We start from the raw sequence: 19,318 nt of genomic DNA, 5'->3' as shown, positions 1-19,318 counted from the left end.
AAGGCAACAGTTGGCTCAAGGTGGTTATAAGAGGTTACCAAGTCTTGCTAGCAATAAGACACTTGGTAATAGATATCAATCAAAGAGTGACACGTGAAAGCAGAACTAGGCATATTTGTTGTTGAGGTCTAAAAAGTTATAACACCAAGGCCCAAAAAAAAAAAAAAAAAAAAAGCACAGTGGGTGAACCCCATATAAGCTCATCACAAGACAAAAGGATGGCCCAAGTCCATTAAAAAAAGATTTAAAGCCCAGATCCCATGAAAGGACAGGCCTAGGGCCCATGAAATGGAGGGAAGAAAGGAAAAAAGCCCAGCTTGTCAAGATCAGAAAATCAAAGAAAGTCCAGTGGGAAGAACTGAGCCGGGATACCCAGAGGCTGCCAGGGGCTTGGGATCCTCAAGACGTGAAACACAACTAGGATGAGATTAAGACAGTTCAAAAAGAGTACCAAGAAACACAAGGAACGAAGGACAGATACGTCCTTCTCAATCACCCAATGATGTAGAAAGGAACTAGAAGGCTTGGAGAGTAACAATTCATGAACAAGGGACTGGTACCTCGGGCAACCCAGAAAGAAGAACTATAAAGAGAAGTAGCCGGGAAAACCTTCAACCTGGCAGGAATGAATTCAGCTCACCTGGGAAAAATGACAAAAAGAAGGACAGTAAAAAAGCTGAGTCTAAAAAAGGTAAGGATTAGAAACCTTGAGGGAAGAGAGATTGGAGGTCAGCCCTTTAAGGACACCCTAGATTGGAAAGTTAGTAAGAAACTTTTAGGGAAACAACACCAAAAGAAGAAAACTATGAGAAACAAGGAAAGGACCAGTCATCAGTAGGGCTGTCCATCAGAAACCGAAAACCGACCCACCCGTTCAAACCGTCCGGACCGACCCGAAAACCGGCCGATCCGACGCCGGTGACGGTCGGCGGCGGGTCTTCGCCACGAAGAACCGATTCAGGCGGATCGGATGACGGGTTTTCTTCTCCAAAACCCGATGAACCCGATCCGACCGCCGAATCCCGTGAAAGAAGACCGAATCTACCTAGAACCACTCAGATCCGGTGAAGATTTGGTAGTTTTTGGTTAGATCCGGCGATTTGATGGAAGTTTTCGCTCAAATCTGGGCTTGAGGTGGTGTTTTTGGCTTCGATCCCGTGGTTGTCACACAAATCCGAAGAAAAATCAACAGATTCGGCGAAGATCCAGTGAAGAACGGCGAAGATCCGTGAAGAACGGCGAAGATCCGGCGATGAGATGGAAGTTTTCATTCAAATCTGGGCTTGAGGTGGTCTTTCCTGCTTCGATCCCGTGGTTGTCGCACAGATCCGGCGAAGATCCAGAGAAGATTCGGCGAGATCCGGCGAAAATTTGGCGATTTCCGGCGAAGATCTGGAGGGTAAAACTCAGGTCGACTTCGACCGACCCGACCGTTGTACACCGGATCCCGATCCGACTCGACCCGAGGTCACCGGCGGTCAGCGGCGGGTCGTTCAACGTCCCACCCGATGTGAGCGGGTCGGTTCCGGGTTGGGCACAAACCCGACCCGGACCGACCCGTGGACACCCCTAGTCATCAGAGTGGCTGGCACAACGTGGGCTCTAGTACTCAGGGGAGTAGAGGAGGGGAATCAGTGGTACCCCAGAACCCTAGAATGACGCTATAAAAGGGAGAATCAGCCAACATTGAAGTGGCATTCAGTAATAGTGAATCATAACAGAATCATTAAGAAAACTCTATCAAAAACTCAAAGAAAGTAGTAAAAGAAAGAAAAATATCGTCTGGTATCCTAAAACAGCCACTATAAAACATACTTAGATTTAAAGGGATTCAAACTTTGCAAGTCTTAGAGGCTTAGATAGCCATCTAAGTCTGTAATTTTTGAACTTATTTGAACCTTGTAACACGTCTTAGTGAGCACATCATGATTTACAACTAAAGAAAGTAATGAAATATTTCATAATGTTTTAAGGATCCTTAACAATATATTTGTTTCTCTCTTTATTACACTGTTCCTTTACTGTTTCTTGCTGTTCAATATATTCTTGCTTGCTAGTATGTACGTTTTATAGGATTTTTGCTTTGTGCACCACTTGATTTTGTAAACAGCCCATTTAACTGCGGTGAACCAAGCCTAGTCCATTTAAACAACAACTCAAAGGACCAGGGTCCTTGCTTCAACTTGGGCTTGGACACTGTCCAAAAAGGACCCATACACTTGTCAAAACTTCAAGTATAAAAGGAGGCTATCTGTAAGAAAAGTACACTACGCACTACCAAGAACACACTAGATCACTTTTGAGATCAATTATATTTAGATTCTTAGGAGATCTATTAGTTCTTAGGCAAACCAAATAGTCCTTAGGCTTTGTATGAAACTTTACGCCTGTAAGTTGCTTCATTTGGACTTGTGATCTTATTCAATTAAGCATTAGTAAAGTTTGATGCAATATTTAAGTGTTTGTTTATGTTTGATCTGAATTCCTACTTGCTTTGAATCAATTTGATGTTAAAATAATCACTTAGGCTTTAATCTGTTGGAATACCTATAATTTACTTTACTTGAAGAAGATTTGCTTTGGATTAGTTCACTTTGAGATGCACTTTGAATCTGTTTAGCTCAATTAGGCATAAATCACTTCAAATCAGTTCAATTTACTTTGAATCAATAGTTGTAGTGATAACTTAGGCCCTTTAATTCAAACTTAGTCATTTAGGAACTTAATCACTTTGAATTTTCCCATTTTCATTGTTAACTCGGGCATTTCCCAAATAGTCCTCTCAAGTGAGGCATTATTGGATTGCAAACCTTGGGTTACAGTAGTATCTTAAAGTCCATTTGGTTAGAGAAATGGAAAAGTAGAAGTATAGAATATGGGGAGAGAATGAAAAAGTTGGAAGATAGAAGATTTTCGTTTTTTCTTATAGTGTTTGATTGGAAGTGGAAAAGTGGAGAGATAGAAATATTTTTTTATTTAGTTGAGAAGAAAAATTATATAATAGAAAAGATAGATTGTATAAATTTACTCTCATGCCGCTATTAAATAAAAAAGAACACTATTTTTTTTATTAAAAAATTGTGTATGCATTGGCACTGCATTATTAAAATTTAAAAAAAAAAAATACAAGAACCCAAAACGAACTGATGGAAAAAACGGAATAAAAATAAAACTAGAACATATATAAAAATAAAAATAAAGCCTGAATGAGAACTAGAAGTTAATAAAAGAAGAAGGAAAAAAAATAATAATAACAAGGGCCGTTGCAAGGGGGTCCAAATTTGTCCAAAACAAAGGGCTATGCATTTTTTCTCCAATTTTTTCCCTATTTTGAGGAGATAGTATTTTGATGAGAAATTATTAAGTCTTTATAGTAGACCATATCACTTGTCCATAATTCTACTAAAAAACTCTTACTTGTTTTATTTTATTTTTTATTTTTTGAGAAACAAACATACAAACACAAGGGAGAGGAAAAGAGTTTTTAACACAAAGGTACACCACTTGTTTAAAATTATTGAGATAGTTTAATTTTTTTTTTTTAATTATAAGTTGACTCAGCAATTTTAAATATGTGAAAGTTTTTATTGAAATAGTAAATAAATGACATTGTCTAGACACCAGACGGTATAATTTCTTCATTTTGATGGACTGAGGGAAAATATATTAAGGCCCACCAGTTTTCTCTTCTATTTCTTCCCTAACTAAACAAAATGATACTCCCAAAATCACCCCAACCAGACATGATTAAGTTTCACTTGGAGCAACTAAAACAGTAATAAGAGACCAAAATTAATTTTTTTTTAAATTGATTTATAATAAACAGAGGGGGATGGAGACAGATGCCATAGAGAAGGAAGGGGTGAGAGATATTTCTAAAATTTGGTCGAGTGAGTTTAACGAAAGGGTTGCATTATATTCGCTGGATTGGATCATTCGGCCAATTTTTTACAAAATGGCACATAACCTTCGGTCAGATTAGCCAATTCCCATGGAATTCGTCTTTTTTTTTTAAAACTGTGCTATTTTATATCCTATAATTCTCATAACATAATTTTAAACAAAAAAGAAAAAAGAAAAAAAGGTCATATTATGTTACGGCCTTTACGTGAAAGGACAGGATTATTGCAATAGCTAAATTGATAAGAGGGGGATAAAAAAGTAGTAAAAAAAAAAAAAGACAAGACAAGTTCATGGCACCGTTCGGTAACAGTGTTTAAGTATTGTTGTTCAAAAACTTATTATATTTGACAAGACATTCATGGTTCTCATCAGGCTGCATTAATAGCAATTCTCATCCCGTATCCACAATAATCCGGGACAGCACATATAAAGTAAGTCGTACCCTTCTCTACTACAACCCTGTCATGCCCAGAAGAATAAGTCTTAATCGGATTGAAGTTTGAGTAGCAACTATCGAATTGTGCTTTATTCACCTGCTCCACTTTGTAGAATGGATTGGAATAGTTGAAAACTGTTTCCATAAACCAAAAAAAAATTCAATTTATTAACAAAGTTGTACTCCAAGAGTTTGAATTAATGAGTAAAGCAGGTTTTATTATTGATTTTCATTTTGGCTTGCAATGCCCAATCGTATATATCCAAAAAATTAAAATATTATATATTTGATTCTGAAAATATGAGAATTAAAGGATATACACATGCATACAAGGCATAGAAATTTCTCTTTTCAAGAAAACACAAGACATTTTGAGTATAATGATTAGGTATTATGTATATCTTTTATGTACCATTTATGCTTTTTTAAAGAAAAAAAAAACTGTTTTTGATTTCATTATTGGACACAAATAATATACTTTCAAAAAATATTAACCAAATAATAGTATATGTTGGAATTGAAAGGCTTAAAATATTTCAGAAATCAATTTAAAGTACAATCTGCATATTATTTGGTAGTTTTTCTCTTTCCCTTTTCCTTTATAAATTTATGAGTTGAAAATAAAATGGACTTACTTAAGACATCACCGGCTTTGAAGCTCTTTCCATCAGGCCAACGAAAAACCGAAGGATCCAGATCCCATCCTATCTTACCTCCCACAATGTATTCGGTTCCCTGGGCGTTTTCGCAGATGATCAGTATGTAGAGAAGACCAATTGCAACAATTGCATTTTTGCTGACTCCAAATATTGTCGAAGTCATCTTTGTTCTTTGACTCACAAACAACTGCTTGTACAACCTCAAGTATATATGTAGGGCAATGATGCTATAGCATAGAATCCATATTTATAAGCTAATGAATGGGAATGTTACAAAATATTTTTGGGAAGGTGATTGATGGACAAGATTTTTGGGAATCTTATCTAATCTATTATTTGGTGATTTTTTAAGATTATCCATGTGTATTAATTAATCAAGTCATATGAAAGTTATATGTCTAAAAATATCACTCCGTGAGTTGGAGGAAATATCCTTCAAACCAATTTGAAAGTAAACTTTTTCCGTGATTAAATGAGTGTAGGCTCAAATTGACAATTTTTTTATAATATTTTTTGGAATTTGGATGCAATCACATTGACAATTTTGAGTCGTGCTAACCACGTGTATGGTATTGCATCAAAAGGGCATTAAGACAAGGTCCATTAACAGATCATGTTTATCTATTTTTGTTAATTGATTCATCGTGGTCAAACTTTTATCAAAAAAGTTTCCAAAGCTCACATGGAGAGCAGACAAATGAAGAAGGAAAGGGAGGAAAGAAAGGTAAGAAGATTGGTCAAGAATAATATATGGACAAAGTTTGACCAGAGTCTAGAAACTTTTTTTTTTTTTTTGAGAAAAAAAGTCTAGAAACTTGTTTGTAGCTTAGAGGTACAACTTAATTTAATATCTTTTTATTGAATGTAAATTTTGATAAATCTACCACTGAATTACATTTACTTCATTTATTTTCCATACATGCAAAATTTTCATAATATAAAAAATCAATAAATATGCAATCAATTAAGTGTTTAAATTGCAAGTTTTTGTAATATAAAATTAAGCATAAAAAATAAGTTTATGGATCATATAGTAAATAACGTTTGATTGACGCAAAATTTTACATGTGTGTTAAGAGCGTAAAGAACACGCAATCTAATGGTTGAATTTTCAAAATATGTAACAGTATTAATTATTTAAAGGAAGTTGTAGTCTTAGACTACATCGAGTCAAAATTTGTCCATAATATATCTCCCTTACATACTAGGAAAGGAATTTGAAACAAAGTAAGATACTCATTTTAAGAGTAAAATCATTTCAAAACTATTTATGTCAGATTCAATATTTTATATGGAAAATGTAACGTAGCATCTCTTAAAAGGGTTTAAATTCAAGAAAAAAAAATGTAATTATTTACCACCATGTATCCTTTGCGTGATGAACACTCCACAAGTACAAATACAAGTACAAGTTTTTGTGACGTGAGAGGGTGAGATAAGGGCTCGAAGTTAAAGACTTCAAGTATCCATGAGGTAGTAGTTTCACACATACACACACATTTATATATATATATATATTTATTTATTTATTTATATATATATATATATACTTAGATTAGGTCAGCGTAAAATTTCAATACACTTAAATTAAGTTAGCGTAGAATTTCCATCTCAAGTATAAAAAAAATTACTTATATTCAAATGTAAATTCATATATGTGAGCATTAATTTTAAATTTGACATTCTAACCATTCCTTTTTTAAAGACTAGACTAATTAAAAATTCAGTTAACACTGGTCAATAAACAACTAAACATAATATGATTTTTTTTTCTCACTTTTATTAACTTTTTTAAATATGAAATTCAATCATTATAATAGTTATTAATAGACATTTTTTTTATGATTATGTTTATATATGGAAAATTATTGTATATGTAAGCATTAGGCATTTATTATATTTTACCATTTACAGAAAATATAATGTGCTAAGTTTTTAATGGAAAGTTTAAATATAGAATGGAATTTAAAGTTAATTAAATATATATATATATATATATATTAGCCTAGAATAATGGTGTGTAAAATTATAAAGCCTTAAAAACTTATTTGGCATAATATTATAAGATTAACCAAATTTAAATGTCTTTGATTTTAAATATATATATATATATATATTAATTATTATAGATGCATTAATAGATTATTGTGTATATATATGGTTGGCTACTATGCATTAATAATATGACATAAAGTTGTTTTTTAAATTATACACATAAATATAGAAAAATTTATGACATGTTTGGTTGGATTTTAAGTAATAAATATTCCTTAAATTGAGAATGTTTATTTTTCTCTATGATGTTTTATTATTATTTAGAAATTATTATATTTCCCAAAATACAAATTATCTCTATGTGCATAATAATTATGATAAATATAAAATTATTATGTTTCTAAAAATACAAATTTGTGGTTTTATTCCTCTTTAAGAACCAAATACATTATTTCTCCCCCCCCCAAAAAAAAAAAGAGAACCAAATGCATTAAATTTAATAATAATAGTTGATACCACCGCTCACATTTGGCGTGATAGTCACTCCACAAGTATAAGTGCTTGTGGGGTGTAGGGTATGGTGGATAATGGTCGGGGTTCAAGTCTCCAAGAGGAAGCTTCACATACATATACACTTATGGCATGTTTGGATAGAAGGGGGAAAGATGGTGAGTGGAGAGGAGTAGGGTAGAGTTGGATAAAAATAAACTAATTTTATACTAAATCTACTCTACTTTATTCTACTCCCCCTTTAGCAAAATAATTTTTAAATGTGTGAATAGTACCATGGGACCCATTTTTAATAAAAAAAATTGTTGAAAAGTGAGGTTTGTGGGTCCCGTGACTAAAAAGTTGCTAAAAAGTTGATTAAGAGGTGCTGGAAAAGTTGCTAAGGTGTGCACTGTTCACACCTTTCCAGTCAACAATCACGGCACAGAGGAAAAAAAAAAAGAAAAAAGGGGTGAAACGCGTTTTGAGTTCAAATGTGGATGCAAAACGCAGTACCCAAATAGAGGCTCAATCCAAACAGACCATTAGATTAATGTCCAAAATCTATTGTCTGTCCCTATTGTGGTCTAATTTTAAACTTGGCAATGGCATATTGGCATGTTTAATGAATGTGCTTCTTACGAATTAATTTATTATCTTCAATAAAAATGGCTAAATGTCCTAAATCTATTGTCTGTCACTATTGTGGTCTAATCACACTTGTTCGAATTGTTCCGTGCTTCATGCTAAATAACATCAGATCTCTATGTTTTCACATGGTTACAAAATTTTAGAACTTAGGAGATGTGAGAGCTATATATGTGTAACTCCTTGATTGCTGGACATTATTTTCAATTCGTAGTGTCAATTAGGCATGTGCAATAACCTGCCCAAACCGTTTAACCTACATTACCTTGCACAAATAAGATATTGATTTCCAAGCGAGTTAGTCAAGTTCAACTATTAAAACAACAGGTCAGGTTGGATGGCGTATTGAGTTTTTTTAAAGCTAACGATACTTGACACAACCCAATATAAATTATATATATATATATATATATATATGCTCATCTCTTTTTAGTTTTTATCTCATATCAAATTTTTTTTATCTTTTTTGTTAATACCATGATTTATATATGTTAACACTAAAAATGAAAGATAGTTTCCCAACTTATTTGTATGTATATATAGGGATATGAATATGGTACTCCATTTTTTTTATAAGAAAATTGAAAAATATTCAAAACTTAAGTAGTGTGTACTTGGATCTATGGAAAAGTTGATCACTTCCTAATTCCTATAATTTCCTTCAATGATTTATAAGATCTAGAGGAAATACAACTTAAATTTAGTTGTAAATAGTAAAATAAATTTTAAAATTTAGTATATAACACATAACTAAAACTAACCTGCCTAATCTGTGAAGTTGAAACCACCCAAATTTTCAACCAACCCGCCATTTTTAAGCTTGGTAAGTTGAAGGTGGTTTGGAATATTTTTCCAACCCGTCAATAGCAGATTGGTTAAAAAAAATTCCCTGCCAATCCGAACTGCTCAGTCCTAGTGTCAATAGATATCTGAGTGATGTGATTGGTTTCTTCATTCTTGTATTGTCTAGAGTCCTAGACCTCACTCACAATTTTATTGTTTGCTCATTCTTGACTCTTAACACACTTCACACAGCACGTATGATCTCTTCGCATTCAGGTTTTGTGGCCCACTTCTCCTCAAAACTCTGTGGTCTGTGCCCCCTCTTTTTGTGCTTTACTTGGTTTCACGTCTCGACTAATACGGGGACATGATAGGAAATAGATTTGGGGACATCAGGACATGATAGACCACACCACTGCTGTACCATTGAAGCCACTCCATACCATAGTAGCCGTTGCTCTATCAAGCCTCTCTTGAATATTTGCTTCCCCACCTCAACCATAGTAAAGTCCATACCCCTATATCTAATGTCAATCAAATGGCAGTTATTCACAAAATTCCATCATTTTCTGTTGGGGTAACTACCTTGTTTCTCCTTTTGCTCCAGTATTTCATTGAAATCACTAAGGCAAAGCCATGGGGTTGTGTCCATAGCTCCTAGGTGCTTTAACAATTTCCCCTACTCATGCTTCCTCTGTAAAACCAATTAACCACCATCTTCTAGAGTCATCAGTCTCAACGTGGGCATCTATCTATTTGGTGTTGGGAATAGCTTTGCCCTTTTTACTGGTTCAACTACTTCAAGAATTTACAGTTCCTTGATTGGCTAATTAAAAATCACGATATCATAGCATTTTTTTTTTTTTATTGTGCACTGGGTTTAGGCATTGACCCAAAAATAAATCTGTTAAGGTTAGCAGAAACAAGGAAAGTAAAATTTTTGCATTATATGGCAGACTTTTATTATAGGCTAATCCCTTTTAATGTAGGCCACCCGATATACAATTACAGCCATTTCTACACCTAAACAAAGGAGGAAGGGGAAGATAGCTGAATTACAACTTCCACTGCCACCAAAAGATCAAAAGTCAAACAGAAGCACTGCACTATTAATCCATGACTTCTGCGATGGGAACAAATCGGCCCTTCTCTATGGAGAGCTGTGCTGCAACTCCTATAGCAACTGAAATCAAACCATCTTGCAAACCCACTGCAGGAGCTTGGCCACCTTTAGCTCGAACTGCAGACAAGAAGTTAAGGTGTTCCAAGTAGCTAGACCCATGATGCAGCCCATCATATCTGAAAACCAATTGATTGGGAACTTAGTTAAAACTTAAAAGAATTGCCATATATAAAGGCTTTCCTTGTAGTCATGAAAATTGGAGTTTCCATGGATGTTCACAATTTAAAACAATTAAACTTTTAGAGAAAGAAACCCACTTTATTCGGTCATCCTCAGCTTTTAAAGTATGGACACCATCTCTTCCTTTCTCTTGTGTACCAAAACGTACAATACTCTCAGGAACAAAGGCCTCCCCCTGTAGCATACTTGTAATTTTAATTAAGGGTGTGCAGAAAACCCACCGACCCGCCAAACTCGACCAAACCCGACCCGACCCACCGGGTTGGGTCGGTTTTTAAGGCTTGGTGGGTTGGGTTGGGTTACCAAAAAAATTATTATAGTGGGTCGGGTTGGGTTTGGGTCATAAAATTACAAACCCGCCAAACCCGACCCGACCCACCCATATTTAATATATATTTAAAATATATTTTATATTTAATAATTTAAAAAAAAAAAAATCAATTGTAGGGCACTTTTATATATATATATATATATACATATATATTTAAATATATATTATATATTTAATAATTTGCATTTCCTCAATTCCTTCTACTAATACTAATTTAATATATATATATATATATAAAATATATTATATAATTAATAAATTTTTTTAAATAACCAATTTTTCCTATCCTATATAAAAGCCAATTAGTTCACACAAATTCTAATAAATTACTATTTTTGTTTAGTCATTAGTGTTGAGCATTCAAGGAGTTACATTGATACTAATCTTTAGGTTTTTTTATATTTTTTTTCTACTCAATTTAATAATAAATAAAAAATTGTCAAACCCATGGGTTCAACCCGACCCAACCTGACCCACGTGGGTTAGGTTGAATTTATGTGATGGGTTGGGTTGGGTCGGGTTGAAAGAATTTTTTGACCCAACCCAGGGTTGGGTTGGGTTGAATTTTTTTTGACCCACCCTGGTGGGTTGGGTCAAAAAATTCTTTCAACCCGACCCATGCACACCCCTAATTTTAATCAAGCAGGGAAAACACATGCATTCCCCTGCATGCATGCACAAAACAAAAGTAAATACTAGAGAGGTCACAGGGAAATGCAATTAATGGTCGCAACTGATGAAATAAGTCACTGTGTCTTATACTGGTCCACCAGAAATTCAAGTGGAAATTCCATAAGAGGCAACTGCATGTGGGAGGTAATCATGAAATTCAAGTGGAAATTCATGTGGGCAACTACATGAAATAAGTCACATTGTCTTATACTGGCCCCCGTGGACACTTGTCACTTGTCACTTGTGGACACACTGCAAGTGATCAGAGAGGGAGAGAATTTTACCTTCCCAGTGTCACCAACAACAGATATTTCTTGCTCATTTTTACTGCCTTCAGCAAACATGCAGAGGTCGAGCATCCCTCTAGAACCATTGTCAAATTCAACAATAACATATGCATTGTCAATTATATCTGGTACCTGAACACAAAATTTAGTGAATAAATGTCTAGCAAAAAAAAAAAAAAAAAACTTAGTGAATAAACAAGAGGGTGAATAAAACATAGAGGGCTCCAAAATTCAAAGATCTGAGATTTCAGTAGAATGAAGATATTTTCCAGAGCTTCTGTTCAGAAACTTCAGGTACAATATTCTCTATTCAAAACGCTAAGTTTCCAGATTGTCATTTTTATCTAAATGACAGCCAGTCATTGCACAACAAAAGAAACATATATTACCTACTTTATTAACATGGTAGCAAAGTATGTCTTTGAGCTTGTTTTATGCCTTCTTTTTACCAACGGACAAAAAATAGTGATTAGATTTTTACAAATTAGAGTCCCTGGTATGCATGTGAAAGTGGGAGCCTAAAGCCACAGTCATGTCTTATAGTCCATGCTCTTATAGGAAAGTGTTCTCTGTCTCTCAAAAAGTGTTGTCTGCCATTGTAGAGGCCTTGGGGTGGAGGTAATAAATCAGTAGAAGTATATATAAAATAGAAATAAAAAATAAAAACACACACAACTACCTGGTTGAACTTCACTAAATCAAAAAATGAAGTTCCATCATCAAGGTTTCATTTTCTTTCTGGTATAATGGGATAATAACATCTTATTTTATTGATAGTAAATTTGGATAAATATCATCCATTTATTAGAATGCAAATGCTAAAAGCAGCGCATCTTTTAACCCCTCCAAACGACATAAACAATATTATCTACCAAACCATGCTTGAAATAGTATAAACATAATAAATAGTTTCACATGAACAAGGCATGGAAAAATAAGACTATGCTCAGCCAACTTGCTTTATTTAAGTGATTGGGAGACTGGTTGTGACAACCAAGTGAACCAGCGGTACAGTTTGGAAGCATGTTCAAATTAAATTGGGTCTATGACTTTCTAATTTCTGCAGGATTCAACACCTTTAAAATGTTAACAAATAGCTAAACCTGTAACACTAAATTCTTTTCACGCATTCCATTTGTTTATAACATCCTTGCCAATTTTTTATCACATCAAAGTTACCTTTCCATCATATATTTCATCCTTGTGATTAACATCAATAGCTCCAGAAGCCATCACACGGACAGGATTTGCACCTGCAAACAGCCTCATCAAATCAAAGAAGTGGCAGCACTTTTCTACCAGTGTTCCCCCTGAGTTAACATTGAACCGGTTCCAATTGTTGACCTATCACAAGCATAAGTCTGTAAGATGGATTTCTACACTGTAAACATGGAAAGAGTTCAATTATATACCTTAACCAAAAAGGGAAAACGATGTTCCCGGATTGCCACCATTTTAACCTGTCCAAGATTTCCGCCCTTAACTATTTCTATTAGTTTAGCAACAGGTGGCATGTATCTGTACTCCAGACCAACTTGTACAAGAATATCCTGCCTCTTTCTAGCAGCATTTACGACCTAACTCCAAAGACAAAATATGAAATACATCAATAACTTGAGGAAGACAGACAGGGAGAGAAATTCCGTGCATAATCTGGATGTTTACTATCATATCTAGACAAACATCATTAATGAATTCAGTAAAATATGTGTATGTCAATGAAATGAAAGCGGTGAAGCCACAGGATATTACTAAGAAAAATATCTCTACTATACTTCAAATTATACTCTAATCAGGTTTGGGTGCTAGCCTAAAATAAAAAAACAAATTCATTTTTGCATCCATATACAAAAACAGTATACCTCTTTCTTCAATTTTCTACGCTACTTAGACACAGTTCATCCACGATTAATCTTTCAGCAATAAAAGAGAAATTTTTTGAAACCCCAATTACTCCTCAATCAAAGGCCAAAAGCCTCGTAGCCCAGTGGCAATGCCTCCCCCATTTGTTGAAACAATTGAATTACACACACACACACTACTGCTCAATCAGTGAAAAAAAAAATAAGTAATTAAGCCTAGGCAATCAACTAGATAACAGGGTAGCCTCCAAACATATAATTGGTATGCTCATGTGACAAATTAGATAACTGAATATGTAATAAACAGAGAAAGAAACAACTAAAATACTGTGTAAATCTAGAATCTAAAACAAAATGGAAGAGCATGCAAGTCTTACTAAAGTTATCAGCTACACAATTGTATTCAAATGTAATTCAGTTACAAATTATAGCTGAAGGCAATCAACTAACGAATGTAGAGTGCTGGTCAATAAGTTATAATTCTGTTTGTGATAAACTTCAGTCATTTTATTCTATATTTTTTTCCTTCTTCTCAACACATTGCAAAAAAGAATTTTGATAAAATAGTATTGGACCAAATAAATCTAGAGATTTTCCTTTTTCTACTAAACAAATAAATCTTGAAAGTTCACAACTTTTTCACCATGGCTCATCTGGTTGTCAAGGAAATTCAAACCTTAGAAGCAGTATTGACTATATCCATTAGCATTATAGCTGTAGCACAGAAACAAAGGTACCTTGTTGTCAATCATGTTGCACTTCTTTAAAATGAGGAAAATGACTTACATTTTTATCTACGTGATGCAAATTTCCAAAATTAGGCTAACTGTCTCATCAAGGAATCACCTTCATGACATGGAAATGCTACAATCTAATGAATGCTGCCTCAAATGACTATAATGCCTAAGTTCGCATTAAACTCAACTCAGTCAGGCCTAAGTGATTGGTTCTCTATTCTCATACATTGATCATGCAAGTGCCCAGTATATCATTCAAAAAAATGGTGACATATGCTACTTTCATCATGGATTCATGAACAAATTGGTTTTGTTTAGTAAATTATTTGCTTCATGTGTCATATTGGTTTCATGACCTTTATACCGCATATTCATCTTCCCATTAATTTTTGAAGTCATAAGTCATTGACCCAAATCAAATTCCAGACTCCCTACCACCACAGGTTAGCCACCAAAAAGTGAGACAATTTGTGACAATCCCATAATCGTCAATTGAACAAAGTTCAAGTATTTAATACAGCGCATCTAAACAAATGGGCATAATGTTCCAAAACAGCTTCCCCATCTTACATATACAGCGTGATTTGTTATACTATACAACATATAAAATGACAAGCCATAATAATAGATAAGCTCTATGTAGAGATGATCACGCAATCAGATTACTAACCTCTTTGCAGTGAGCAACTGTGGTGCACAATGGCTTCTCCACCAATACATGATGGGGTTTCGGGTGGTTGATGATATCCATAAGAATCTCATAATGGGTCATGTTTGGTGTTGACACAACCAGTACATCACAGAGACCACTGTCCAATAGCTCCCGGTGCCCCGAAAAAACCTTCATAACTTTTAAAGGTCATTAAAACCTCTATTAAGTCATTAATTCTTAAACTAGTGTGCAAAATAAGAACCCCTAAAGAAGAAAGTATACTCATTAGGACTTTGAATGTTTTGTAATTATATGAGTAGTGGCAAGAAGAACTACCACATTTAAAATCCCAAAGTTCATGTGCCCATCATTGATCCAATTAATTAAACAACAGTACTGTGAATAAAAATACGAAATTGAATATACCCAAAAAAAAAAAAATTCCCATCTAATTTTATATGAACTCGAATGCAAAGCAATAGTACCTTGAGTGGCCAATTAAAGGATTGAGCTAATTGCAGGGCAAGGCCTTGGGAAGGGACATGGGGGTCAGCTATGGCAACAACAGCTACGCCTTCTGTGCGAAGATGATGCAGATTGATGAGGTGTTCTCTGCCCATCATTCCCACACCGATGATCCCGTACTTCACTGTGCTGCTTATAGCTACAGCTGCAGCCATGGTTGATAGTTGACTCGAGATTCTCACACACTCTCACACTTTATGTATGCGTTAGTTTTGCCACAGATATAAAGTTAAGTGACGGTTGCATTCTATTTTCTAGTGACTGGTTTGGCCGTTATCTAACAATGGAGTCTCTTCCTTTTTTTTCACGAATAAAAACGACCAATGGAGAACAGGATTTATTCAAGAGAATGGAATGATAATAAAAGAACGGAATGGAACGATAAATATTTAAGGAAAAGGAATGGAAAATAAAGGAATGTAATGGAATTAAATAATCTTAATTGGATGTTTGAGAGTAATACAAAGGGAATGAAATTGAATATAAGTAATTTTGTTTGAGAATAATATAAAGGGAATGGAATGAATCATTTTATAACAATATTATTATTAAACTTCTATTTTAAAATAAAAAGTTGAATATATGGGGGTATTTTAAGAGTTTTAATAAAAAATTTATTAAATTTAATTACATTTCTTCCCATTTCTCCTAATTTTAAGGAATAAAAATTTAAGATTTTAAAAGAATAAAGAGAGATGAGTGTTTCATTTCCTCCTATTTACACTGTGTTTGGTAAAACAAAAGGGAAGGGAAGGGAAGGGAAGAGAAAAGAGAGGAGAGGGGAGAGGATAGGGAAGAGAAATGATAAATTTTTTCCTTTCCCTTATTTGGTTTGTAAGGAAAAAATGAAGGGAAACACACCTTATTGGTGGGTCCCACCATAAGTACTCTCTCTTATCTCTCATTTTCCTCCCAAATTGGGAGGAAAGCATATGCTAAGCCACAAAGGTATATGTTTCCTTTGTTTTCCTTTCCTTCACACCAATCCCTCCTAAACAAACAAATGAATTTATTTCATTTCCTTCCCTTTCTCTTCTTTTCTTCCCAAATCCCTCTTATACAAACAAAGGGTTAAACTCCCAAATAAGGGAATAGACTTTCCATTCCTTCCATTAAAACTCTTAAACAAGGAAATGGAAGAATATTCTAAAATTATTCTTTTCATTCTCTTCCATTCCATTCTATTCTCTTCTCCCAAACGATGGCGAAGTAAATTGTATCGTTTCTCCTTGTGTAAGCTGTATACCCTTCTTCAATTTTTTTTTTTTTTTTATAACAAAAGCCCTAAGGGCACTACTTTAAGAACTATTTTTTAGAAACATTTTATACAAAATTGATAAAGCAATTAATTTTGTTAACAATTTTTTATATTTCTAATAAAAGTGATGTCAAAACTTTTCATTATAGTTTATTAATAATTATCCTAAGGATACTCCTTAACATGACCATTTTTTTATAAGTAATATGATATTATTAAGAAAGAAAGGGAGGCACACGCCCCAAAAAAGACCGGGGTAACAAAGGGGGAACCAATCCATCAATTTCCTTACAAAAGACCCACGGAGGAATGGAAGAGATGAGTTGAAGTCCCCAATTTGAAGAAATACACGCCCAACGAGCTAAGTGATGAACAGGCTCATTATACGATCGATAACAAAAGGAAAATTTTGCAATAAAAAGCAAGGAAAAAGGTTGCAGATGTTTGAGATAATGGAAGAGATTTCCCATGGAGGATCAGAAGATGAACAAATTATAGAATCAATAACAACCTTGGCATCGCCTTCAAAATTCACAAACTTAAAATCAAGATTTATTGCTGTGGACATAGTAAGAAAAGCGGCTTTAGCTTCGCCCCAAACAGGGGATTGAGAATGTTCCTTTGCTGTAAGCCGTTTACCTATTTTAAATTTTAATGTAATCTGAATATGGGGCAATATTTGATTCCAAACACTATGCGAATTAGCATGCCAAGATTTAAGCTTAACAAGTTCGTGTGTGTTGGGGGCATTTTTTCGTCACCCATATGATGTTAGGGGAGTCAAGACCAAGACTCGACTTTAGGCTTGGAAGTTGGAACATGGCCCAAAGGTTATCGGTGAAGTGTGAAAGGCCCATTTTGCTCAAAGTCTAGGTTGCATCCAACAAAGATTATAATAAGGCCCCAGAAAATGCTTAAATAATAGTCTAGCGGTAAGTAAGAGAAATGGCCAACAGTAGATGTTTGGAAAATTAATAAATGTATTTGCATAATAAAAATTATGCATTTCCTCCTTAGTTGGTTAATATAAAAGTGGGCCCACTATAACAAGTACACAAGAGGAAAAATGATCCAACAGTGAAAATGACAAACCTCTAGCGGTAGATGCTGACAGATTAATAAGTGTGTTTACATGGTAAAAATCATATATTTTCCTTATTATTATTAAGTCAACATAAAGGAAAACTTTCATAGTATCCAAAACATTATGACTTTCATCATAATAACAATAAATAAGGATTAAAGGCTTCATATTTACAAATAAAAGAGGAAAAAATAGGATGGAATGAACGGAGAGAGTAATTTTAGCTTAGAGCAGCACATATTAAACTAAGATTTTCGAAATATCTATATGTGGGGCATGAATGGTGTAGTGTAGGCTATGATTTTCGAAATATCTATATGTGGGGCATGAATGGTGTAGTGTAGGCTATTTTTGAGTGAGTGGGTATTTAAGCTTGTGGTGGTGTGATGGAGTTAATGTTGAGGCTAAGGCTTTAATGGATAAAGAGTTGTCTGTGACTGATTAGGAAACATTTATGGGCTGTGAATATGCAAAAAAAGAAAGGGAATATTTGAAGCCAAGTGAGTGTGGGCTAATGGGAATGATTTATAAGTTTGGGGAGAGTTGAACCACAAGCAAAGTGGCAAGAAAATCAGAAATTTCAGATTGGTTGGTTGGTGTCCATTTTAAGGTGATGGAATGTGATGTTTATGGATAAATGTATATGAGCATTTATGGACTAAAGGCTAATTTCTGAATTAAGAGACTGACTTATGGGCTAAAAATAGCATGATGGGTGAGGAATTTTATGATAAGATTTTGCTGTCTTCCATGAGTTGATGGTAGTTCCCTTTTATAGTGAAGCTTAAGGGATTGATTAGCAAAGTCCAAAAACATAGGATTGATCAGGGGCAGGACAATAGACTTAATTATCCTAGGACTTGGCCTAAAATGGGAGATTTGCTTTTGGGGCTGTTTTGCTTCTTTGGGCAATGTCACATATGGGTAAAAATCAGCATAATCTTGCATTAAATGCTAAGAATTCTGAGATTGTGTTCAACCTTTGGGATTAAGGCAGGTATTAAGGAGGAATCCCAGTGTTGTAACTGAGATTTGGACCCTAGGAAGTAGAATTCAACACCCCAAGTTAGGTGTCAAAATTTAAGTCCACTTCAGAGGGTTCCGCTGGAGATCCCTTTATGCCCTCCAAACCACATGTTCCCAAATTTTCCTCTTTAAGATTCATAGGCTTGCTTCATGAACCAATTACATACATTTTTTGTAATAAAATAAACTATTTGGTTGGGGATTTTATGAGCTTGGGGGTCTTGATTATGGCTTCCTTGAGTTGTGACCAAAACTTAGGGAAGAAGGGCATTTATTGCCCATTAGCCTTTAGGTGTCAGCTTCTGGTACTGTTCACGTCAGAGTTGACAGTGGAACAAGTGGCCAGCTCCTAATTTAGTTTGGGAGCTTGATTGCTTCTTGAGGTGACCTCCAGCGGAAGGCAAAACTGAATGGAGTTCTCTAGCGGGGTCAGTTTGCACACATGAGCTGCTTTGGCTAAGATTTCATGTTGGGCTTGGCCATGAGGGCTGAGTATTTTGGCGGGCTTCTAACCTAGTGTTTCTCTCCACTTGAGCCTATCCTTTTGCTTTCTCATTGTGAGCCCTACAAAATGAACAAAGCTACCATATATTGCCATGAATTTTTAT

At 34.5% G+C, this 19,318-nt stretch overlaps 2 protein-coding genes across 3 annotated transcripts; both read right to left on the bottom strand.

Moving 5' to 3' along the window:
* Positions 1-4,190: 4,190 nt before the first annotated feature.
* LOC126709062 (basic blue protein-like) lies at positions 4,191-5,248 on the bottom strand. Its single transcript, XM_050409140.1, has 2 exons — positions 4,975-5,248; positions 4,191-4,474 (listed from the first exon to the last, which is right to left on the bottom strand). The coding sequence occupies exons 1-2, from the start codon at positions 5,159-5,161 to the stop codon at positions 4,272-4,274; spliced, it is 390 nt and encodes a 129-aa protein (XP_050265097.1). The 5' UTR covers positions 5,162-5,248; the 3' UTR covers positions 4,191-4,271.
* A 4,586-nt stretch (positions 5,249-9,834) lies between these two features.
* Positions 9,835-15,696, bottom strand: LOC126709435 (uncharacterized). 2 transcript variants are annotated; one of them, XM_050409679.1, is made up of 7 exons: positions 15,303-15,696; positions 14,836-15,006; positions 12,979-13,143; positions 12,746-12,910; positions 11,564-11,698; positions 10,354-10,451; positions 9,835-10,212 (listed from the first exon to the last, which is right to left on the bottom strand). In XM_050409679.1, exons 1-7 carry the CDS (start codon positions 15,495-15,497, stop codon positions 10,023-10,025), a joined length of 1,119 nt encoding a protein of 372 aa, XP_050265636.1. In that variant the 5' UTR covers positions 15,498-15,696; the 3' UTR covers positions 9,835-10,022. The 2 variants fall into 2 exon arrangements, with proteins under 2 accessions (XP_050265636.1, XP_050265637.1); XM_050409680.1 differs by having other exon boundaries at positions 14,836-15,014; positions 15,303-15,447.
* Between the last annotated feature and the right edge of the window lie 3,622 nt (positions 15,697-19,318).

Source organism: Quercus robur, chromosome 12 (genome assembly GCF_932294415.1).
Source record: "Quercus robur chromosome 12, dhQueRobu3.1, whole genome shotgun sequence".
Classification (NCBI taxonomy): Eukaryota; Viridiplantae; Streptophyta; class Magnoliopsida; order Fagales; family Fagaceae; genus Quercus; species Quercus robur.
This window is presented reverse-complemented; position numbering and strand designations above follow the sequence as displayed.

Bases quoted from the DNA above. Each gene is read 5' to 3' on its own strand.
- LOC126709062 (XM_050409140.1), bottom strand. From the start codon at position 5,161: ATGACTTCGACAATATTTGGAGTCAGCAAAAATGCAATTGTTGCAATT. The intron at 4,475-4,974 runs GTAAGTCCATTT...TTATGGAAACAG, and splicing joins CAAAGCCGGTGATGTCTTAA to TTTTCAACTATTCCAATCCA.
- LOC126709435 (XM_050409679.1), bottom strand. From the start codon at position 15,497: ATGGCTGCAGCTGTAGCTATAAGCAGCACAGTGAAGTACGGGATCATC. The intron at 11,699-12,745 runs GTAACTTTGATG...TTTTGTGTTCAG, and splicing joins ATGAAATATATGATGGAAAG to GTACCAGATATAATTGACAA. The intron at 10,452-11,563 runs GTAAAATTCTCT...AGTATGCTACAG, and splicing joins TTGTTGGTGACACTGGGAAG to GGGGAGGCCTTTGTTCCTGA.